Raw genomic sequence first — 25,804 nt, 5'->3', positions numbered from 1 at the left:
AAAAAAACAATTGTGCATATTAAAAATAGTTGATTATTATTTAGGAGAGACAAAGTGAAAAAAAAAAATGTGTTAAATATATTATTTTGAGTTTTTCTTTTTTTGTTTTTGAAAAATTTTGTTATATTCAAACGAGAAAACGTTTAACGGAAGACATGGAGAAGTTTTTGCAAGCATCATATTGTTCAGTGTGTTCATGTAGCAAAACTTTAATTATTTTATATTGAAAAAAAACAACCAGAAATGAACTTTTTTGTAAGAAATAATGATTAAATAATTAATTGTATAAAAACAAAATATACTTATGAACAAAAATCAAGTTTTCTTTATTTTTAAAATATAGACCAATCATTAGATACAAACATACTCAGATACTCAGATATAATTGCATTCATTCCACGATAATTGAGTGAGATGACTGATATCGAATTTGCTTCCATAAAAATGTAAAAGTATTTGATATCATAACAAAATTTGAAAGCTAAATTAAAATTGATTATCGAGGTACTAAATTTTTATAGGTCATCGCTATGGCGATATCGTTCAATGATGGACGTCACTATTGGATTATATCTTCCTCTTTGTTTAATTAGAAGTTTTAAACTAACTTCACTTTTCTGTCCCTGAAGCGATAATAAGTGATTTCAAACAGAAAATTTATATATTCAATATCCTCCTTGAGTCCAACTCATCGCTTGAATGTACAGAAATCTTTCGAGAGTAAAATTTATTTTAAATCATCTGAAACAAGAATTAATAAATGGATTTCTAGCACTTAGACCAAGGAGCCGGGCCTGTGTACTCTTTGTGAAAAACCTGTTACCCGAAAGCGAAATGTCTCCGGGTAACGGATTCGGGCAAGGCTAGACGCCACGCAGAAAGTTCACGGCTTTCACTTCCGCGATTTCTCCCAGGATTGTTGCATCCAAGGTTCCGAACCAAACATTATAAATCTGACGACCTGCAGATTTCTGACCTGCAGAGTGTCATATAATAAATTTACATCCTGTTTAAGACCTACCCGTGTCAAAAGTGTGCTAGATGCTTAAATATTCACTTAAAAAAAGTTACCGGATTTTTTAACTTTCCGACTGTCCCAGTATTTTAATTATCTGTCATTGGCACAGTGTATCTGAATATCTATAATTTCTAATCTGGCGGTTGGAAACTACGGAGATGTCGAGGTATAACGAAACGTTCCGAATTACAATTTTTTTTTAACCGACTTGATGAGAAAAACTTTCACAGCCGTTAATAAATGTTTTTTTTTTTGCTTTATATTTTGTGTTTTTATTCACCTGCATTATCCTGCAAAGTATGAAAATTTGTGACGGTGAACAAATTTTAATTTGAAAATTTGAAAAAGTTTTAAAAAAGTGTGGGAGAATCTACGCGACTATTCTGAAGAGTTAATTAAGTCTGATTCTGACAATCTCAATAAATTATGCGTTGTGTCTACGACATAATAGCGAACTTTACACCAAATCATGCAAATTGCAATAATATCTCAGTATCCGATTGTGTCTGTTTTTTGCGCTAATGACTGGTAAAATAGAAATTTTCTCACTATGTAATTTTATAAAGTAAGTGTGAGAATGTTGTTGAAAAAACAAAGTGTCCTCTGTACGATTTAATTCTTTTTGATGTATTTTCATTATTTTTATTAATTTTATGCCTTTTTTTACAAAATTGGTGTAAGAAAAAAAATATAAAATGATGCAATTTTTTCTGCGTTTTTGTTAAGAAATAAATATATTTAAAGAAAAACATTTGAAAATGATTTTCGTTGAATTTACATGTGTGTTTTTTTTTTCTTTTAGCTCGATAAAATAAGCCTTAAAATTTAACCTGAACTTTGAAGCAACTCTGAGAATAAAATTGTTTTCAACCCTCGCTAAATTTAAATACCTATTTTATTAGACTAATCCTTTAAGCATGCGCACAATTTACCATTTCCTCCACCCAATTCGGTAATTAACGTCCTTAAATTCTCGTTTCATTTATAAACGTTCAAAGATGAGAAAGGAAATTTAGTGAAGCGTGTTTTTTTTTTTAAACAGTGAAAAAGTGTAAATTAAAATGACAATTAGTAAGTAAAATTTATTTCTTAAATAAAACGCAGGAAAATGATTTTCGATATGTGCATTAGTCGAGTTTTTATGAATTTAAATTACGAGTTTGTTGTTGAAAAAAAAATACTCAACATAGGAGAAAAAAAAAACTGTACCATGGACTTAAATAAATTGTATTAATTATAGAGTGAGCCAAAATTCATTTTACTTTTTAAAAAGTCAATTTTTATTTGAAAATTAAAAAATTTATAGCGTTGTTCATTTTATCTTTACAAGAATTCTATGATGGAGGCTTATTATAAAGTTCGAAAGTGCGAAAAACGCACGTTTTCCCTTTGAAAAGTTGAATTTTAATAAGTAAAATGATTTTTGAAACACTCGGTTACCTACAGGGATGTATCAGTTGATTTGAAAAAGAGAAGATTTTTATTATTATTTTTTTTGAATAAAAACTTATAACTTTTTTAAATGAACACCCTGTATTTAAGAATGTATATATATTTTTAATATATTTAAAATTTATCCATAAGGTAAACGCAAACACTAGTGAGTTTTGTAGAAAAATACTTAAAATGAAAAACAGAATGAAAAGAAAATTCAGTTTTTTTTTTTGTGAAAAAGTTTTTATTAATTTTTTTTTTTTTTGTTAAATTTTATTAATTAATAATTTTTATTATATATTTAAAACTCTTTATTTTTAGATTTCAGGAAAAAATTCAAAGAAAATTTTCTTTTTTGTTAGAATTATATTTTTGTATTATTATTATTTTTTTTTTTTTTGTATTTATAAAAAAGATATCCAATGTGAAAAACAATTATGCAAATTTTTAACGAAATAAACAATCATTTGTTTAAATCAGAAAAACACAGTTTTCTTTTTTACGTTAAGGACACTTTTTCCTTCACAATAGCATCTACAAAAATGCTTCCTTTTTGCATGGGTTATTATAGAACTCTGTCTCCTTTTTTGCAGCAAATTTAGAACTTGTTAGTTCAACGTGTTCACAATGAATTATCATAGTCCTACTATCAACTCCACTATATTGCGAAAAGATAATCGCAATATGATGTCTCGTATTTTTGGATGATAACTCTAATTGGTACACCTTATTATTCTTTACATCAAGGCAGTGACGGATTAACCAGTAGAGGGATAAGGCAATTACCTATAAACCCCGGGGAAGGTCAAAAGAGTAAAAGACAAACTTGTACGAGAAGGGCGCTAAGTTAATTTACGAAGATGCCTCGTTATTTACCAAGAGTAAAAAAAACACGGTGCCGTCTGATTTTCACATCGCCTAGGAGCTCCGCAGAATTGTATTGCTTAAGGGCCTCGACATGGGTTAATCCGGCACTGCATCAAGGTGTTTTCCATTTGAGTGTCGTAAGAAATAAAAACGTTGGAAAAAAGTTTATTTTTGCTGTAAACTAGTTAAAATGAATGTGTGAAAATCGATAAGGGCACTCATAAAATGTACTGAGTACTCAAAATGAGTGTGTTCTATCTGAAAATAACCTGTTCTATCTGAACAAGGTCACAGCGAACGAAGCCATTCATTTTATAAAATGTACGAAAAAAAGACTTAACGTAAATGAGAAAACTAGAAAATCGTAAAATTGTAAGTTACTTGAAAAGAAATGGGTTCAGAATTTTTTTTGCTTTTTAATAAATCATCATTTGGCGTCAGTTTAACAGATGGATTGAGTTTATTGTTAAAATAAACACAGTGATTGCTATAAACGCCTTTTCTTTTATACTCCCCCGCGCTTCTATATTATTATTAGATTCAATTCGATAGGAAGCCACGATACAGAGACAGAAACAGAGAGATAAGAGCCTCAAACATAAAATCAATCTTTTGTGCCGGTACTAAAAATATAAATTTCTTCTATCATTTTCCGATATTCATATTTAATCGCTATTAAATAAGGAATCTTCTTGGAGCTGTAAGAAGCAAATTATTCGCTTCGCACCGGATACATAAACCGGTTCTCAATAATTTTTCCCGACTGCTGAAAGGTCTGTATGCAGAATACCAACTTGATTGCATCTTGACATAGTTTTCACGTCAATGCGAACCTTCCATCTTCAAGCAATCCGGTCCAATATTTACCGTTGTTTTTTTTTTACATGCAATCTTAAGCGATTTGGCAACTAATAGAGGGTTCCATAAATTGCCTCTGGACACTTGAAGTCTCTGGACACTTGAAGTCGATGCAACTTAAGGATTTTTGACTAAATGTAGCAAATACTATGTTTTTAAGAATAATAAAAGCATAAAAAACCTGAAACCAGTTGTTACAATTTATGTATAATGTAATTAAGGTTGTTATGAAAGTGGAAGGGCGTTTCAATGTCCCTCTCACTCTGTCCCATGCAAAATATACAGAACGAAGTATCTGCTGCCAACTTTAAATAATAAAAATTTCTTAAATAATTTCGTTAAAAGTTCAATTAATTATTAATAAATTACAATTATATTATTATTTTTTGATAATACAAAGACATATCTTCAACACACATGTGCAATATTGCCAAGCGTAATAAAATTATAATAAATTTCATACATTTTATAATAATTTTTCTTAATTATCTCAAAAATAAAAAACCAGGAATGTTTTGTAAATGAGTACAGTTATTTATAAGCTTTTAATAAATACTGAGGTATTTTTTTAATGAAGCTGTCATTTTTGGGTCTCGAGTTATGAACTTTAATGCAGCTTAATATCCCATCTTAAACTAGTAACTTTAATATTGTTTTTCACGAAAACTAAGAGCAAGAATGACTTTCAGTTTTGAGTGTCAATTTTTAGAAAATTTATCATTAAGTAACATTTTCTTCATAACAACCTTAACAACAATTTTAAATATTTTCATGGCTAATTGATTTTATTTTTTTTTAATTTGATTAAAAAGAAAATTGAACACTTTAAGGATATTAAAACATTGTATACTAATATTTAAAGGTAGTTTTAATAATGTAATTAATTTACCTGAATGCGTAATTGGATGATAAATGTATAACAACTAAACAAAAAGTCAAGCTTTGTTTCTTTATCCTCTTCGAATAAATAACCATCTAGAATCGTTTTCTTTCGCAGTAAATGTTATCTAATGTTCGATCACAAAAGAAGATGTAATTTTGAATCAACTGAAATACTTACGAGTCTGTTGATAAGATAATCAGTTCTTCTTTCTCCTTAAAGGGTAAATATTCCGATATTTAAAAATTAATCCGTAAATCTTGGCTTATTTAATGTAGTCAACAAGCTCAAATGGGTGAAATATAGAGATAAGAGTCGTATTTTTACACGTGTGATAGCTCGTTGGATTCGGAATTATTTCTAGAAAAATATACCGAAAGCATATAACTTTTGCAATGTTTTATGTGCTAAAAAACGCTTTCAGCTCATTTTTCTAACCATCATTCCGAATCCCAAGTATTCTATCACACGTATTTTTACGATTCTCATCTCTATATTTAACCAATTTGAACTTTTTGACTAGACCGGTCATGTTTTTATTTTCTTCCCAGTAAAATGAGCCCTGATAGAGCCCAAAAGGATCACTATAACTGTTTTTAACCCTCGAACCACAAAAAAAGGGGTTTTATAAGTTTGATCGCTATGTGTGTGTGTCTGTGTGTTTGTCTGTCTGTGGCATCGTAGCGCCTAAACGGATGAACCGATTTTAATTTTATTGGTTTCATTTGAAAGGTTATTTGATGGAGAGTGTTCTTAACTATGTTTCAATTGCGAGCTACAATTCAAATGAGCGATGGGATAAAGAAACAAAACTCAATTAAAAGTATCAAATACATGTTTTTTATTGTGTATAGATGAGTTACACCTAAAATTATAATTTGAGAAAAAACATTTTAAAATAGATTTTGAAAATTAAAAAACTTATAAAAAAAAAATGTAACATTAATGAACTCTAGTTGGTACAGTTTGTATAAAAAAAATTATTAATTACTTAAGCTATTTGAATTAATTAAAATTAAAAAAACAATTTCATAACTATTTCATGTGTATAAACTGTAAGTGATTGGGACACGACCACACATAAACACATCCACAAATTATATAAAAACAAAACTTTAATGAATGAAAATGAAATGAATACATTTAATTATTAAAACGTATTTTTATTTTTTAAACTAAAATATTTTAGATCCATTAATTATTATTAATTATATTCATTGTTTTTATTTATATTTAAAAGAAACAAATAAAAAAAACACATTATATATATATATAAATATACATATAATTATATAACATATATATAATGTAATTAGTTCAATAAAACATCAGTTATCAATTCAGAAAAAAAAACCAGGCTGTTATGCATTATCCCCTTCTTTTAACCACCCACTTTCAGAACATGCAAAATTTTGCATTTTAGGGTTGCAATTCTACAATTATGGGTAAGTAAAAGGTAAGTTCACTATTTTTTTCTATTTTTAGTAAAATAAGTGAAAACAAACAATTGACTGAGTTTATTGTTGAAATACCATGTATACAGACAGTGTTAATGACTTGTTTCTCTCTGAATTGTTTGTTTTTTAAAACATTTTTTTTTTTGTTATTAATAAATAAAAATCGTTATTTATTTTTAATTAAGTTTTATTTTAAAAATTTTTTATTTAGTAAAAGTAAGTATTAAATTAATTATATGGTAATAAATAAGATATGGATGGTTGTGTGGGTATAGCACTTGCCTTAGAAACCAGGGTACACTGGTTCGTATCTTGGTGCGGTTAACATTTTTACCTTTAAATGAATTTTTCCTGATTTTAAAAATTTTCCACTCTTTTTATAGTTTAAATTATCTATATACCCCGCCCTCTTGCTATAAATAACGTCAGTTATACATATGTCATAAATCACTATTCTGTCAGGAGGTGGCAATTTAAATCATCATAATTTCAACCCCCTGACAATAGTGATTTATGACATCTTACTCTTTAAAACCATGTTCTCCTGTTACAAGATGTTAAAAAATATGTACAAAAATGGCAGCTCCGCGATCTTAGCACCTCATGTGCGGAATTTCGATTGACCAATTATACCATCTGAAAGGTCAGAAATTGGTCATAAAAGGTCAGTTGGTCTCATTAATTGGTCAGCATCAGAAAATTTTTTATTAAAGATTGAAAAAACTCCACCTATGCGCGATCGGGAAGCATTCGCTGATAATTGGTCAGCTAATATAAATATGGTCAGTTTAATTTTTTATATTCAAAAAATAATATAATTTCGAAAAAATTTTCAATTTTTTCAACATTTGTACTAGGAGAACATAAGTGTTAATTAGTAATTCCTGATAAGGAGAAAGGCGAGTAAGTGTTTTCACCCCGAAAGTCTAAAATTTTATTTTGGCAGAAAGTTATTGGTCTGCCCACTAGAGGTCACACTCACCAAACACGGGTGTGCAGACCACTAACTTTCTGACTTACGAGGTGGCAACAATTACCTTGCTATCAGGTACTACTTATTCCGTCCGTCCTTGATGTTCTCCTAGTAGAAATGTGAAAAAAATTGAAGTTTTTGAACGAAAAAAAACTAATTTTTTCATCATTTACTAGGCAAACATGCTGTGGTTGAAATTTGAAAAAAAATGAAAATAAAAATCAGATTTTGCTTAAAAGATTTAATGAACTTTTTTTTTAATATATGTCCTCACCTAGTCTCGAACCAAGGGACTATTTATTCGAAGTCAGATACGCTAACCATTATACCATTAGGGTCTGTTATTCGTATTAATAAATAATTATATTCATATTTTCGACTTTCTTAAATTATAACAAAAAGTAAAACTCATTTCACAAAAAAGAGAACATGCTATTTCACAAAAAAAAAATTAAATCGGGACTATGCTAGATACGAACCTCGATACTTCGTAACCGGAGGCGTCTGTGCTAGCCAGTACTCCACGATTGACATATTTGAAATATCAATAATGTAATATACTTACCTTTTACTCACCTTTTTTTCCAATAGGATCAACTTGTTTTCTTAAATTTAGTATTTATCCCTCTTCAGTCTAGTTTTACGTCCTAGAAGTTGACAAAATAAGGGATGTTCAATAAAATTAGAATAGAAATATGGATAAGTAAATAAATCAAATTTATTTTGTAATTTGAAATGAAAAAGTGATAATCGAATTACAATTAAATTATTGTTTGTCACTTACCCCATTTTATTTTGTGTATTTTTTTTTGTATTTATTTATTTATTTTTTTAATAAAATTGACTAATTAAAATGATTTTTTATTTATTTATTTATTTCAAAAAATATGTTTTGATTTGCCTTTGTTTATGTTTTTATTATTATAATTATAATTATTTTCAGTTTTGAGTCGGTATAAAATGTGTAATATATTACTTGAAGTTAAATAATTAGTTTTAAGTCATAATTAACAATACTTTAATTAAAAATGTAGAAAAAACATATTTAGACCAGTATTTCTCAATCCTTTTGACGCGCGATCATTTATAATTCGATGTGTCTCGGGTCGATCATTAACCGTTATCCCTAAATTTAGAAAAATGACTTTTGGAACTTTACCATAACCTTGTACATATTCAGGTAGTTAACTCAGTTTTGCCGATTATAAAAAATGAATGTGTGTCTTTATGTACTCGCTTAAGAAGTTCTACTTCTCCGCTTATTGACCAAACTTACAATGGATGATATTTTTAGGTTATAATGATCGCAATCTACAAGTTCGAAAACAATCATTCAAAAAAACGGTAAAAATGGGCATATCTGGGCCTCATGAGCTTTAGTTGGTGGAATATTGTGCGTATGTACTTTAGCTACAACTTTTATTTGAAAACATTTTTGATCTGAACCTTCTGTTTAAAGCTAGAGAAAAGAAAACCGAAATTACCATTTTCAATCCAAATTTCACTCTTAAAAACGGTCATATCTTTTTTTTCTCATCTTGAGGAGCAAAGTGATCCAAAAATTCGTGATCAGCGCACAAAATTTCTTCTTAGAAAAGTATTTTCAGCAATTCGTCATTTTTTTGAAACGGTCTCAATTTTGACTATCAGGAGACAGGCTTATAGAGAAAATGGCACGTTTATAGATAAAGATACGCCACCTCTGGTCTAAGCTAATAATAAAACCATAAATGATCTGAAACTATGACATTTCCAATGATATTCATAAATGACATTGAAAATGTGACTTTATACAAAATTTAGTAAGTGAGATGTTAGTTTTAATTAAAATACCATCCTACATGGAACACATCGTTCACACACATTCATCGATGGAATATATTTTCGACATTTTTGTTAACCGGGAACAGCCTTTATATGATGTTGTCTAAGGAGATATCTTATCGATAAATCGTTATCATAATAAGGCGCCTCACATTGGGCGGTAAAATAGACCCTTTTATTCCTATACAATTTTATTTTATAATGGTTTAATTCATTTTCTAATATAAGAACGTTGTTTTGTTTTAAGGGAAAATATTTAATTTCTTGAAATAATTTTGTTTTGATTCAATTTTAATTTAATGTCTGATAAATAAAGATGAAAGATGACGTATGATGTGACGTAACATGAGATGAAAACACCAATAATATGCACTATTAATAAATATTAATTATATACTTAGTTGGTACTGAATAATAATTATTTTTAATACCTTAAATGATCTGAACACAGTTATTTTTGTTTATTTTCACATTTAACTATTCTGTATCATCTCATTGGTTGTGTTTAGAGTTACTAAAAGTATCGATCGATACATAATTAAAAAGCTTCATGATCAAAATTTACAAAGTGCAAGCCATAATATATATTAAGGACATGAAACCTCCTATACCGAGCTATAAGCGCCTGTTTATGATCATCACAGTCATCTTGTTCAAATTGCGCTTATTTGACATCTCAAAATGACGATTAGTTACGCTAAATACAACCATTTTGATGTTGAAAAAATGAATAAGAACAAGTTATATTGAAACATTCAGAGAACAAGTGTTGTATAATTTAAAAGAAAGTGTATGTTAAGGATTTGAGGTTTGTTGAGGATTCTTAAGATTATCCATCGGTGATGGTTCTGTAATCTGTATACAAATATATGTTGAGGCATAATCACACACATTACATAATCATACATACAACAAATAGAATTGGTCTTTACACAATTTTAATTTAATACTCCAAGCAAATTAGACATTTAGTTATTTAAATTTTGACAAAAGAATTACATGGTCTACCTGATTAATTTACTATTAAGTTTACTCCTCTTTACTATTATCTTTGGGGAAATAATAGTGCACATAACTCCTTAACTATTGGATTTTAGACAAAAGTATATAAGACACTTTCAACTTAAAACTGTCCAAAGAATACGCTCTTAATTGGAATGTAACGAGAATTTATTTATTTTTTTAATTTTCAAAGCTACAATTTTATTTTGTTAATAATACAAGTGCCAAACTCGAGGAATGTTCGACCTGTTTTTTTTTTTCGAAATTTTTACACAAAACGATAATCGGATCTCGAGTTGGTTTTGATTTAACATTTACTTAAATTAAACTACAGTGACTTGTTAACTTCTCATCTTTTCAGTCAATCAAATTTAATTAATTTCAAATTATAGTGCCCAGTTCATTTGTATGACGTCCTCTTTAAGCATAACTTCTAATCCTGTTTTTAAACGATGTGTTAAAACGTGTATAACCATTTTCCTAATACTCAAAATGTCAGCATCCTGTTTTAATTAGTACAAATTATTATCGCCAGCTGGCGGGGTCAAAACTCCCAGCTGTTTAATGAATTGTAAGTACAAGTATTGTCATCTGGTAGTCTAAATTAGAACTACTAAAAACGGACCCGAATCTTGTTTTAATTAGGTAGAATTATCGTCAGTTGGCGGGGCTATATCTCTCAGTTATCAATCACTGGACACCATAACTTGTTAAAATCACAATTTTTTTTAAATTCGAATTAAACAATTTTGAAATATTTTCTATTAATTAAAATTTGCTCCAATAATACACGCTTGGGCATAACTTTGTTACTCAAATTATGTAAATTACTTAAGCACAGCAGTAAAAAATTGATTTTCACAAACCATTCTATATAATATTTAACAATCATATCCACTTCTAGTACCTATAGTCGAAAGGACCCATAACGGAGCCTGTCAAGTTTACATGAACGTGTGTACCCACCTTAACCCGTCCGTCAGTGTTCACGTTATGAGCATTTTGCTTATGCTCGATTTAAAAACTTTTATTTTTCAAATGATGTATGTGGTTGAAAATTTTCCTATCTTTATATAATTTTATCTACGTTCGAATTATGAATTTTTCAGCTTTTTTAGAAAATAAATGTATATAAAATTATGTAGAGGTTATGATTTACAAAGTTAAAGAATATTTAACGCATGTGCAGAACGCCTAAGCAAATTTATCATCACACGACCAAAGATTGCCGAACGGTTGACGCGAGTGTTAACGGGCATGATTATCGTTTATGACTTCAACCCAAGTCTTTACAGCTTTATGCGATAATAATGTATTCGAGACCAAAAAAATCTTTATTACTGTGAACACCTCCGCTATGGACCCTTTCGGACTATTTTTTCTCATAATAAAAAAAACATTTAACATTCATATAACAAAATGTCGTATTTTTTTAAAAATATTTTCATCGTACTAAAAATAATTTTTACTAATATTTAAACAAAAATCGAATTATTTTATTTCTTCTCGATTACATTTTTTTAAATCTTTTTGCATTTTACAATAAAAGTTTTTAGAATACGTTACTATTTGTTTATAATAAATTGAGTTTCGCTGGTGAGGGGGTCGCGGGTGGTTAAATTTTGTTAATTTCACTTGTTGGATGTTTTAACAATAAAAAACATTCAATGAGGGTAAATTGTAACTTTTTAAATTTTAAAACCTCTGGATTGTATGAAACTCAACTTGTACTGTTTTATGAATTTGGACAAAAAAAAGAATAAATAAATACAAAGATAATTATGATAACAATAATATTTTTAACAGAGTACACTTTTACAATCAAGACATTTACTTTTTATTTAAATATACAAACATGGCGTGCTGTAGCCTTGTGGCCTTGTAGCCGTACTTATATATCATTATCAAGGAAAACCTGCCTGATACTTCCAAAAATTTCATTCAACATCTTCATTAATGTTTATAATAAACCATAGGACCATTAAATAAAAGGATTTTCCATTTTAAGTTATTTTTGAATGTCTTTTTTGACATGTGACATATAAGAAAACAAACACCAGTTAACGTAAATATAGAAATATTTCTCAGATCTTTCGATTTGAAAACAAATGTTCTGACTAATGTTTATTAAAAATTTTGGTAATTTAGATGTTACGTTTAATTAAAAAATTAAAAATAACATTCTAAATGGAACTCTCACTTAAATGGCGGCACATTTAAAAATAAAATTGAAAATGGATTTTCTTTTATAATAACGACGGCCATCTAGCATTTATTATAAACATCTATGAACCGAAAAAATAAATTTTCTCCTTACAATATATTCAAATATAATGAATAATTTCTAGTTTCTAAACATTTTAACATGTACGAAACTCATACTGGAATCAATATTAAATTCGTAATAAATTACAGTCATGATCAGTTATAACGATTGGGACGATACAAACCTCAAAATTAAATACATATGTGAACACACCGTTTAAAACAACATCGGATTTTGAACATTATTCCCTTAATTTTGAGTTATTCACTTTATTTTGAAAAATTATAAACGGTGATGAGATGTTAAATACAAAACAAAGAGCTTTAGCCTCGAAGCACACACATACACAAAAAGATCGAGCTGAGACGTCCCAACTAAATCTTTTGGTTAAAACAACTATTTTTTGACCTTCAATGTCGTTATAACCGGTTTTGACTGTATAAATTTTCACTGCTAGTACTTAATTATTAAAAAGTTTTAATCGGTTGTTTAATAAAAAAAATTATAAAGCTCATACAAATATAACAGCTGTGAAAACCGATCTAACCAAAATTATTTTCCATTCAATTTTATAATTATAGATTTCATCAAGACTAGACTGGCCAAATTTATTTGTTTTTATTCGCTATAATAATTCTAATTCGGGAGTTAAATCCTAGCGACCATAATTTTCGAGCTACATAAACTTTACTCGAAATTTATGATTCGAAAATCTTTAGTTCAAATTTCAGGAGTACTCCGTGCAGATTGCAAAACCGTCTAACACTTTTTTGGATTGTTTTCATAATACGAAGTATATACAGAAGGTGCGCCATCTTTTATATCGGTATGTAAACATTGAAACATTGTTAATTAGACGTTTTTGAAACTTGAAATCATTTTCCCAGAAGTGAGAGCTCCTAAAAATCAGTTAGCAACGAAATATTCTGCTAGAATAAATCCTGTGAATTCTCTTGTGATTGACACGGCAAAATACCGTAGAAACTTCGATTTTCCTTGATGAAATCCATGATTTTTCTAATTGTTATCATCAGTTCAAATAATTAATGGAAATAATTAGATTAACAAAAAAATTTTAATTTCATTGTGGAATTTACAAAAAAATTTGTATTCCTCGAAACATTCAAATTTATAAAAATTCTAGCTCTTCAAAAAAATACAGAATTAAAAGTTTCTTTGAATCCGTATGGAATTAAACATTTTTGTTTTAAGGAAATTGATAATTAAAAAATACATTAAAAAAGAAGAGAAACAATCGTGCGTGAATAATGCCTCGCATCGTTCGCTCATAAACAATAAATAGAATATCATGTTACTACCAAAGGATCATGTCCATCCCATTCAACCAAATATTGTATTTTACCTTCAGGCCCCAAACGACTTGCTCGTATACTAAATTTCTCCCCTGATGCAATACGATTCGCTGCTCCAAAATAGATATTCACCGAACTCTTTAAATCATCCATACTAATATTCGATTCACTTTTTGTGGGACTTGTATTCACACCGTTTGGTGTTATTGAATTATTTGGACTACTATTCGTTGATGTCGATGATACTTTCACCTCTTTCTCTTGACGTTGCCGTAATCGACGACCATTTAATGCGTAATCAACACAATTTGGTATCGTTTGTACAGTGGAACGTAGTTGACGATGATGAGTTGTCTCCGTAGATCGGGTAGGCGGTAAAATTGTTGCATTTTTACTAGCTGCCACTTGTAATAACGTTGAACGGGTCCGTCGATGTCGGCGTCGTTTCACTTCACCATTTGGTCCAATACATATGTCCTTCTCACTCAATTGTCGTTTAAGCGTTCGTATTAATGGTGGGATCACTGGTGTTAACGATAATGGTAATGAGACTTTTGGAACCGTTTGTACTGGTTTTGAGACAATTGTTGTGTCCTCGTTGTTTACAGGGGTTGTGCTTGGTGTTGTGTTTTCTTTGGATAAATTATGGAATGGATTATTTTTACCTGTAATCAAAAGAATAAAAACTAAAAATTTGTTAATACCACTCGAATGCTTGTCTATTTTTCTTGAAAATGAACTATAGTAAAATTACCATACGAGCTTTTTGGCCCAAGTTATTCGCTTTCTAAGCAAAATTGACACTTCTGGATTTAAAATCCTATGTAAAATGCCAGGGCTTAAAAAAAGGCAGTTTATTTTAAATTATGAAGTGTCAATTTTGATTTAAAAGTGAATATCTTGGTCTCAGAAACACTTATGTAAACAAAACACTTACCTTCAAAGTCTTTTGGTGGTGGGATTATTAAATCTAAAGTACTTTTCGATGATGTCTCATCACCATCGGATGTGGTATCACATGATGGTGTATTATTCGTTTGTTTCGTATCACTAAGTGTACAACAATCGGACGATGCTTCCGACAACAAATTTGTTTGATTTGCTGATTGAAGTGGAGGAGTTGGTGGATCCTCTGATACAGATGAGACCGGTGGTGTTGGTGGCAGTTGTTGCTGTTCTTTTTGTTGCTTATGTTCAGAATTTTTTATTAATTTACGTAATTTTTTCATACGTACATGAAGATGTTCATTATTTTCATTTCGTGTAAATTTTCTAAGTAATTTTTTATGGTGGTTTTTGTGACGTCGTATACCTGTAATGAAAAATATCCAACGGTTAGTATTCTTACTAATCTCGGGATGTCTACGAGACAACACCATCAATCTAGAGCTCTTGGAGTAATTCTGCACTTCCTGACAGATCACGTACTTATACGTCATCAACAGAGAGCCCCAAAAAACTGCGTTTAAATATCTCAAAATTATAATGTATTTTAAATATTTTTTTACACTTAAATACAACATTTTTAAGCAGTATTTAAATTTTTTACTTTGTGATAACGGTGTAAACAATGAATTAAAAATATTTAAAAAAAAAATACATGAATATTCCCTATTTTTCCCGTTTATCCCGCGGACCATAATTTAAAATCAGTGATACATTAATTAAGAAAACTTACCATTTACAGCAAGCAGTCTTTTTCTCCTCATTGAATTATTATTAATTTGTGGAAATGGTACACTCCGTTTCACAAAACCAGCACCAACTAATTGTGGTTTTTGTATTTGTTGTGTTTGTTGTTGATGCATTGGTGTGCTACTCTTATTTGCAAGATCATCCTCAGGACTTGGACATAAAGACGATTCTGTTTCAGACTTTGATAAAATATTGCTACTATTTTGTTTTTGTACAATATGAGGGGATGTTGTTGGCGTTGGACTGGGACATGGTGATTCAATATCCGATTTTAGTTTCTCGTCATCATCTTCATCGTAACTTAGTGCTGTTGTTGATGCAGTTGTGATAGTTTGTGTAGTGGTTGTTGTTGGAATTAATTTTAATAATTTATGTTTGTAATTTGTTGTGAATGTACGATTCTTGTTGTCCTGCGTATCAACAACGATTTCAGGACTTGGACATGGTGAATCTGTTTCTGATTTAATTGCATGATCATGATATGCCATTCCCATCATTAGACCAACCATTTCAGGATCGACAGGAACAACCATTGAACAATTACTTTTTGTACCAGAGAATGAATTCGAATCCAATTCATTTTTACTAAAAACAAATTATTAAAATTAAAATTATTACACTAAAGATATGATATTCGAGTTTTATTGCAGGATATTTAAAGCTTTTCTTAGAATGTTTTGAATATTTTCCCTGTTTTTGGGAGGTCAAAATCTATAAGAAAATGTAAAAAAACCCTATGCAGTTTTTTAGTCGCAGACCTGTGTAATTCTTTGATATTTTCAGATGGATAGTTAATGCTAAACTTACATATTTGCAACAGGTAGGAACTGTAACCGTCGATTACCATGCCATCGTTCTTTTAATTCAGTCTCCGAAATAGGACCAACTGAAGGCAGTGTTACACATGGTGCTGGTGGGGGAAGACGTACTCTTAAACCCCATATTGTTGTACGTTTTTTTATTTCACGTCCACATTTAAATCGATTTCGATTATTTGTTAAGACTGATAAAATAAAATCACGTCTTTCTGATTTTGACACATTATTAATCTATAAATAAAAAAATTAACAAAGTTTAATATTTTGACTAAAAAAAGGGGCGCATGGTCGATAGAATGACTTACCTTTGGTGGTAATTGTAGAGCGTGCCAATTATCATTAATATATGGAATAATAACTTTATCTAAGTCGTAATACTTCTTGGCATTAAAGGCAGTGAGATTAAATAACATTAAATGTACCATATCAACCCATTTCATTTCTAATCGTCGTAAAAATTCTTTACCATAATTGCAAATTGAACATACAAATACATAAAACCTAAACAAAAATTTTATCAATTATCATTGAAAATCTTGTTCGAACATTGTTTTTTTTGCCGCTGCAGCACAACCATAAAAATTCGATCTAGTCACAGACGTTTCTCTCAGAATGTAATTTAAAACCCGTTAGTTTAAGGCAATATTCTGGTCTAGAAATTTGAAGAAATCGATTTTTTGAGTGACCCAATTGACCTATGCTGCCCATTTACGAAACTAGACCTCACTTTTTATGCCCTCAGCACGCTATAAAAATTTCAGATCGATATATTTTTTCGTTTTTAAGTAATCGTGATGACAGACGGACAGACAATCGGAAATGGACTAATTAGGTGATTTTATGAACACCTTTATGAAAATTTTGTTCATAGCATCAATATTTTTAAGCGTTACAAACTTGGGACTGCTTAAGCTGTTAACTGAACGGCTAATTAAGGTAGTTGGCTGCGACATATATAGTGTGTCCCCCGATAGAGATAACTATACTTGTAAATTTTCTTATTTTGCATTAGAAGAAAAAAAGTCATTCTTTATAAGAAGTTTTGCTTATTCTGAAAAGTATGTAGGAATATTTAAAACTTCTAAATAATGTACAGGGTAGCCAAAAATTTGGTATCACTATTTTTTTTTTGGTAAACTACCCTTCCTTTTTAAAAGTTGACAAAATGTTACTAAAAAAAGTTACTCGAAATTAACAATTATGACTCTATACAAAATATCACACTGTATATATATATATATAACGAATAATTATTAAAAATATTAATAATTAAAAAAGGTGATTAACCTTCTAAATGAATAAAGAATTTTTAGCCCAGCCTGTATTTTTATTTGGAATAAGTGTAAATTTGAACATACCTATCACCACAATACAATGGATACTGCAAACATTTGACACATTTCTCATGAAACCATTGTCTACATCGTCCACATTGCAACATTTGTGTATACCATTCACCATTCCGTCCACAATAACAGTATATTTGTTCCATGTTCACACGATGATAGGTATCCCAATTTAACAGGTCCGGCTAAACGATAATTTAATATTTGGCTTTAAATTTTAAACAACAGTAATCAAATACATTTATCAATAATTTAAAAAAAAAAAAAAAGAAAAAAAAAGTTAAATTTACAAATAATAAAATTTTTTAAATCTCCGAAATTTAGATGCCACAGGTGGACAGACAGAAACACACACAAAGCGGTCAAACTGATAATATCCCCCTTTTTGCGTCGGGGATTGAATATTAACATACAACGCCGAACAATTTCACCTACAGTTTTCCTAGTGAATTGAAAGTTATTGTTGAATACTTACATCGTAAGGTAATTTACTACGATCAATTGGTAATACTTTATTTACTTCATCCGGACCAGAACATATTTTACGAATTGTATCCTTATTTCGACGTGCCGTTGTGGTTTCTCTAATTCTACGCATATTACCCTGTGCTTGTATATTTTCCACACATTTCTTGCAATGCCATAAATTACCTATATTTGTAAAAAAAAAGAAAAGACGTTAAATTTTCCCTAAGTGAAAATTTTAACACTCGTAGGAACGAAATTACAGGAGCGAAAAAGAGCTTTTGAAACACTCGAGTTTCACTGGAGGATAGTTAAGAAGGGTGATTGAACTACCATCTTCATAACATGGGCGCGTCTGATGTATTTCTCGAGAATACAGCTACATAATTTTTTTAGAGGGGTAATTTGTTTGATGCTAAGTGTAGTTAAGTAACTTGATAAACTTACTTTCATTTTTATATTCCAATGAAATCGGCGGTTGATGACACACTAAATGATAACCGCGTCCACATTTATCACACACTACAATATCATTTTGATCTTTTGGTGAAGATTTTTTACATATCACACACAACAGATCCTCATCGGGTAAACTAAGCTTTGTTAGATCACGTGTCGAGGCCCAACTTTCAGTGTTGTCACCAAATCGTAACAGACATTGATCACGTATATAATCAATTTCAACAATGGTACCCAAATAATAACGACCATCTTTATGCTTCAACAATACATCTTCACCATGACTGAACGTTACACGCTCTTTCTCCAATGGTGTTGTTGAATCAGGAACCGCAGCTTCGTCTGCATCTGTTTCTTCGTTTGATGTCACCAAATCGATGATGTTTGTTTTGCTACCAATTGATGTTACGACCGTGTTATGACGATTTGTTGTAGTTAGTGTGCTTGTGATTTGTAAGGAGGTGGTATTGGTCGCCATTTTTATCATTTTTATTGCAAATCTTCAATCTGATTTAAACAAACAAAAATACAAAACATATAAAGGATGTACGAAAAGCAACGCAAGAAATTAACGGGTATGAAATATTGAAATTGCAAGGATTTGTTAGCATTTACAAACTTTTTAAACAAATTTTCTTAGACTATCCTAAAGGGGTGTTGGGTCGAGGGCTTGTTGATCTAAGACTTCAAAAAATGTCCAAGTAAAAAAGTACCCGTTTGCCGACGACTTTGCAGCTCTATGATATTATCTCTATGGCACATTAATTAATCGTCTTAGTCTTGCGAATTCACGTTTGTTGACTATTTTCGTTGGAGATGTTTGGTCCTCAAACCATAGATGATCAGAAACTAAATATCTTTGATGTCATTGATATTTTAGTAATTCAAAAATTAAATACAATATCCTACTTGGAACATCTTTCGTTCACACATGCTAGACTTGTGTAGTCTAACGACTGAAACAGTTCAAAAGAACGTTCTTTCAAGTGAACTTTGTGAACTAGCTCTTCCATAATTCCGTTCTTTATGGACACCGAAACGATTTATGGACATCTGTCCAACCAGGGTTTCTTTTTTTTTAAATTGAAAACTGTACATTTATTTTTACCTGTGTAAAACAATCCCTATCCCTATTTCGATTGTTATGGAAGAGGGAAGTGAGAAAAAGAGATGTGAAGGATATAATGCCGTGGTCCTTACTTTTAAGTCCAGCGACAAAGGTGGGTATCGTACTGGTTTATAAATACCATCGAAAATAACACGGTATATTTTGAAAACGAATACAAATATTTGGTACTACATTTTAGCAAGGCTTATAATCTTTATAATTTCTCGATATTTTCTCAGAAAATGACGTTTGGTACAATGACCAAAAGGCAGAATCCAGGGTGGATCATTTTAATCTATAATGGCTAATAGCTCGTTTTCTAGTTAACCAATCAAAAAATAACTTAAACAAAAATTACCGAGTTTCATCGCAGACATGTTCTGATTTCAGATTGGGCCTGGTTCTTCGGGTTTCTTTAATAGCCAATTTATCTCTTAACCTAAACGTTAAGAGATACAATAATACTTTAAATTAGAAAGTTGATTCTCATAAAAAGACTAAGTCGCATTTCCTCCGAACATTATCGAAAAAATGTTAGTGTTTGAGGATCAACTTTCTAATTTAAAGTATTATTCTATCTCTTATCGTTTAGAATCTTAATTGGATATTAAAGCAACACATAGAACTGAGTTTAATCTGATGTCATAAGATGATGTCCTCCAACAAACTCTACAATTTTTTTTAAAGTTCTAATCTCTACTCCAAATTATGTTAACGCGAGACTCTGGGTAAACACACGATAGTGTCCGTATAACCTCACCCATAAATAAAAGACCATGAAAAAAAGACCTACAAATTATGATAAATTTCATTTATGCTCAAAAAATTTAGATAATATTCCTTTTTGAGAACATACAAGTACAAAACTATAGAATCCTTGCTAAAATATCCTCGACTTAAAAAATACATACTAAGAAACACAGACATTGTAAATAGTATCTTTAACTCGGGCATTGATAAGTACCTTTGGAAATTTTTCCAACTTTCTAGAAGGTTACTTTCGCAGAAAAAATCACTTAGCATGATATTAAACAAACTCTTTATTTAAAACAAATAAAAACCATAGATCTTATTAATATGTTTTTAACAAAATGTCAGCTACTCAGCTATTTAAATCATTTAAATATCACTCAATTTAAAAAAATAAAAAACACTCTAAAGCCTAGTTTTTTTCTTTTTTAAACTCCTTACAATGAAATTTAAAAGGCTAAAATTAAAAGTAGCCTTTAAAAACTAGACAGCCTTGCCGGTGTAATGTTTGCGTAATTCTTGTAGGGAAATTAAAATCCAAGTTAATGATTTGCATTTTATAAAGAAAAATATTTTCATTTATTTTGAGTGTGGATATTTATCCAAATTTTAAACTTTATTTTTGCATACCTTAAATAAATTACAATTTTCTTAAGCTAATAATTTTAGGAAAAATTGACAAATAAAAACTTCAACTATAAAAATGAACAGCACTAATTAGAGTTCTTTAAACAAAGTATTTTATTTAAAGAGATTTTTTAATAAATTTCTGTTCACACCCTGAGACGTGTTGATATTTTCCAAACAAAAAAAAAATTATATTTCAAATTTACAAAAAAAAATTAAAACGATAATGTTAAAAATAAAAAAGTTTATTTATTATTAAATAAAAGTATTTTATTTTTACTTACCTGTAATATTCTTAAGTAACTTATTAATTAAAAATTAATAAATTACATTTCAGCCATAATATTCCCAATTGATCGGTTCCCTAAATTCCTACACCATTAACCAGACCCAATACCCGCCAAAGTTAACCACAAATCGTAATCAAACAGTTATATTTATTTTAATTTACTATGCATATTGTTCATTAATGATACTTAAATTAAATATTTTTATTAAATAAATATGTGTTTTCATATGAATACATTGTTTTTCAATGAATTCAAATGGTAAATAAACGAATTTCAAATATGCACAGACACCGCCATATTGAAACTGCATTTAATAAATGTTTTATTTTATAACTGAATTTAGTTTATATAATATTGGATATTCATTTTTATTATTTTAATTTAGTAATAAATGTAAAATGGAATGTAATTTCTTTTGAAAATTTTATTTTTTATTACACATTATAATTATTTTTAATATTAATTCATTAATAAAATTGTATTTATTATCATTAAAAAATATAAATAAGCGCGCAACTGAATCAAATGTTTGTGTTAGGTGATGAGTACATATTTTTATTCATAGATGGTAATACTATGATTAAATGCATAATAATTGTAATTTTTTAATTTATTTAAATTCAATCAAAATTTAAATGAAATATTTATCAATCATTTTAATTTAGATAATTATTCAATTAATATGTTTATCCATAATCGATTTTTACAGAAATTATTCAATAATTGAAGGTGGTAATTTATTGCTTGGGACGTTATTATGTTTTTTTACTCAGACACCAAGTATTTCATAAATCTACCTGATTAGCCTCCAGAACACTCAGATACCGAAATCTATATATTTTTTTTAAGTCAATTTTCTCAGTACATATTGATTTACTGCGAAAAAGGTTATGACAAAAATTGTTCAAAACCACCTGACGTCAGCGCTTTAACATCGCTATACATCTCAATGGAGCTGAGCTCTTCTAAATAACAAAATTTTTCCCATAAAAATACGAACAAGTTTTGAGTAAAACATTTCTTCAAAAGACCAAGGAATTTTCCATAAATACGAAATTTTTGATGTTATTCGCGACTCCAAAATACTCAGCTGCCCTTAAATGAAATGGAGAAGAGGGTATAAGCATTATCTTAGAACATATAATTCGATGACATAAGAAGGGAAAATGTGATATTTAAAGGAGTCTCTTCATTCACCTATCTCGGAGAGCAGGTAAATAACGAAGGAAAAACTAGCACAGCGATAAAAGAAAGACTCCAGAGAGGCAATCGAGCATACTTTGTAAATGTGAAGCTCTTGAAAAGCAAGCTGATTACAAGAAGAATAAAGTTGAAAATATACAAGACTTTGGTTCGACCAGTAATAACCTATGGGAGTGAAAACTGGACACTCACGGCAGAAGATCAGGAGAAGATAAGAAGGTTCGAATGGAAAATAATCAGAAGAATCTATGGAGCGGTACAAATCAATGAGACAGAATGGCGTATCCGGAACAACAGCGAGATATTAGAAATCCTGGACGGTGAAGATATTGTTACGTTCATCAAATCCCAAAGACTCCGTTGGTTTGGGCACGTCCAGAGAATGGAAGACGCCAGTATGCCGAAGAAGATACTTAACGCCAAGATCTATGCTACCAGGAAGAGAGGAAGACCAAAGCTCAAATGGATGGTCCAGGTGCTGGATGATTTGAGGACAATGCGAGTCACTGGATGGGGAACCAAGACCCAGGATCGTAACGTCTGGAGGCGCATTGTGGAGGAGGCCAAGGCCCACGTCGGGCTGTAGCGCCTATTATTGTTGTTGTTGTTGACATAAGAAGGGAATTTCTACGAACTAGAGTTGTGAATGATATCCGATAGATTATATTATTCTATGGAATGATATACAATAGATCTATGGTTCTTTGTTTGAACAATTCCTCTGTCTCAGACTTAAGTTAGCAATCTATGTTTAATACACATATTTATGATACAAACATTTGTCAAATTTAAGATTAGTAATTACGAACTTAACCTAAAATAAAAGCATGGAATAAAATAATATCACAGTCGAATTTAAACACTAACAGAAAAATAGCCTTTTAAACAAAATGGTACGAAAATTAAAATTTCATGAACAGAAATTATTAAAAAAAGTTGATTTTATCGATTGGAAAGTTGATAATAATTTACATGAAGTAAAAATTTTAAAAAAATATTACATTCAAAAACGAGAAGACTATGCAACGTTAGTAAATTTTTATTACTTTTACTCTTTTTTTGTGCACATGGAATGATTTTTAATAACAATTTTTTATATTTTAGATACAAAAAACTATGTAGAGAAATACGTGAAGTTGCAAGAAGTATCAAACAATTTGATCCAAAAGATCCGTATAGAATCGAGAAAAGTGCATTACTGTTAGATAAATTATATCAAATGGGTTTAATTCCGTCTCGATGGGATTTAAGTCTTGTTGAAAAAGTTACAGCTTCTTGTTTTTGTCGTAGACGATTACCTATTATTATGGTTAAAAGTAAGTAAGAAGACTGATATGGGTACCGGGACACAGGGACATTCCAGGAAATCGTGAAGCCGACGAGCTTGCCAGAAATGGCACAATGGTGCCGGACACAAGCATCAATAAATACTCCTGAAATAGGATATCCGGAAAAAGGCCAATCTTAGATGGAGGGAAGAACGTACTTGTGGTACTACAAGACAGATATGGTCTGAGTACAATCGCAGGCGTTCCAAAGTTCTCATATCACTTCCAAGGGCCTCTGTTCGCAAATTTGTTGCGGCTATCACAGGACATTGGCTGGGCGGCAAGCATGCTGAACGCTTAGGCCTGGCAGTGTATCACGACTACTGCAGGAGCTGTCACAGTGATGACGAGGAGGAGACAATGTCTCATCTTCTCTGTCACTGCCCAGCTCTTGTCATGAGGAGATGGACTTACTTGAGCCAGCCTCTCTTTGACGACCTCTCCGACCTAAAGTCAGCCGACGTCAAAGCCCTCCTGCTGTTCTTAAACAGCTCCAAATGATTCATGGAGTAGTGGCCGGGGATGGGCCAATCCATTAACGGTATCACAACGGACCCTATGGTCTAAGTGTGTCCCACCCCAGGGAGCCACTCTAACCTAACCTAACCTAAGTAAGAAGAGCTAAAAAGTTCTCCATATTCTGCTGATAAACATTGGAAGTCATTTTTATTTTTATCTCCGGGGAGCCTTACTCCTCTGTCCTTGCGCTTTATTTTAGTGTTTATGAATAATTACAAACTAAAATATATATTTTTTTGCAGATAAAATGTCTGAAAATTTAAAACATGCTACAAAAATGATTGAACAAGGACATGTTCGAATTGGACCTGAATTAGTGAAGGATCCCGCATTTTTGGTGACTCGTAATTTAGAAGATTTTGTTACATGGGTTGATAGTTCAAAGATACGACAACATGTATTAGAATATAACGGAGAGGTAAAAATTATTAAAAAGTGGGCCTATGGACACACGTTCGATAATTTCGATCAGATCCATGCTAATAATGTAGACATTCTGCGTGGCGTCTGGTCTCGATAGAATTTTATAGCTTCATTTGATTTAAATAGCATCTCCAAGGAGGGTACAGAGAACCCTTTGGGCTAGTTGCTAGGGACCCATTGGCGGTACCCCTCTTAGGTTTTATTATTTTTATTATTAAATTGGGCGATTTTAACAGAAAAAATGAAATGCCAGAATACAGTCTGTTATTAATGAAGTTACAAACAAATTTTTGTACATTTTTTCGCCGGCTTTATAAAGATTTACGTACATATATTTCAAGCACAGCTACGAACATGAGTATGAACTATTTTAAGCATTTAAAAGCGTAGATTATATTTTGCCATTCGATTGATGGGAACTATCAATTTTACTTTGATTTTGATTCCACTAAAGTTCAAATAAAATTCGGAACATTGAACTGAGAGAAATTATTAAACGTCTATGAGCCACTTAATATACTTGAAGTGTTTTTCCTAATTTTGTTTTTCTTTTATTTCAGCGGGATGATTTTTTACTTTAGTTCCAGTAAATTTTATTAAAAAATTGTATTTGTTAAATAAAATATATTTACTAATTAAAACAAATTTCAAAATTAAAATATGTTTATTAATTAAAACAAACAACCTGTCCTTAAAAAAAATTGTCTAATACCGGCTATCCTATTTTAAACAATACCTACATCGACGGAAAAATTACTCGAGTAAAAATTGTTTTATTCGAAAACATCGTATACAGGTTCTTATACCATGTATACAGGGTGTCTACTTAAGTTGGCTACATATGAAAAACTTTTTCATTATAAGGTTTAAGAAAAACATGT

The 25,804-nt window shown here is 30.2% G+C and overlaps 2 protein-coding genes across 2 annotated transcripts; one reads left to right on the top strand and one right to left on the bottom strand.

Annotated features, from left to right (window-relative positions):
• Positions 1 to 13,753: 13,753 nt before the first annotated feature.
• LOC123292323 (polycomb protein Pcl) lies at positions 13,754 to 21,721 on the bottom strand. Its single transcript, XM_044872944.1, has 9 exons — positions 21,445 to 21,721; positions 18,664 to 19,182; positions 18,227 to 18,402; positions 17,764 to 17,936; positions 16,711 to 16,906; positions 16,395 to 16,636; positions 15,571 to 16,172; positions 14,830 to 15,204; positions 13,754 to 14,557 (listed from the first exon to the last, which is right to left on the bottom strand). The coding sequence occupies exons 2-9, from the start codon at positions 19,160 to 19,162 to the stop codon at positions 13,887 to 13,889; spliced, it is 2,934 nt and encodes a 977-aa protein (XP_044728879.1). The 5' UTR covers positions 19,163 to 19,182; positions 21,445 to 21,721; the 3' UTR covers positions 13,754 to 13,886.
• A 1,746-nt stretch (positions 21,722 to 23,467) lies between these two features.
• Positions 23,468 to 25,543, top strand: LOC123292355 (U3 small nucleolar ribonucleoprotein protein IMP3). The gene is made up of 4 exons (XM_044872982.1): positions 23,468 to 23,680; positions 23,758 to 23,969; positions 24,743 to 24,918; positions 25,484 to 25,543. The coding sequence occupies exons 1-4, from the start codon at positions 23,544 to 23,546 to the stop codon at positions 25,502 to 25,504; spliced, it is 546 nt and encodes a 181-aa protein (XP_044728917.1). The 5' UTR covers positions 23,468 to 23,543; the 3' UTR covers positions 25,505 to 25,543.
• The last annotated feature ends 261 nt before the right edge of the window (positions 25,544 to 25,804 follow it).

This window comes from Chrysoperla carnea, chromosome 2, assembly GCF_905475395.1.
Source record: "Chrysoperla carnea chromosome 2, inChrCarn1.1, whole genome shotgun sequence".
Taxonomy (NCBI): Eukaryota; Metazoa; Arthropoda; class Insecta; order Neuroptera; family Chrysopidae; genus Chrysoperla; species Chrysoperla carnea.
Note: the sequence above shows the minus strand (reverse complement) of the source record. Positions and strands in the feature narration are given on the sequence as shown.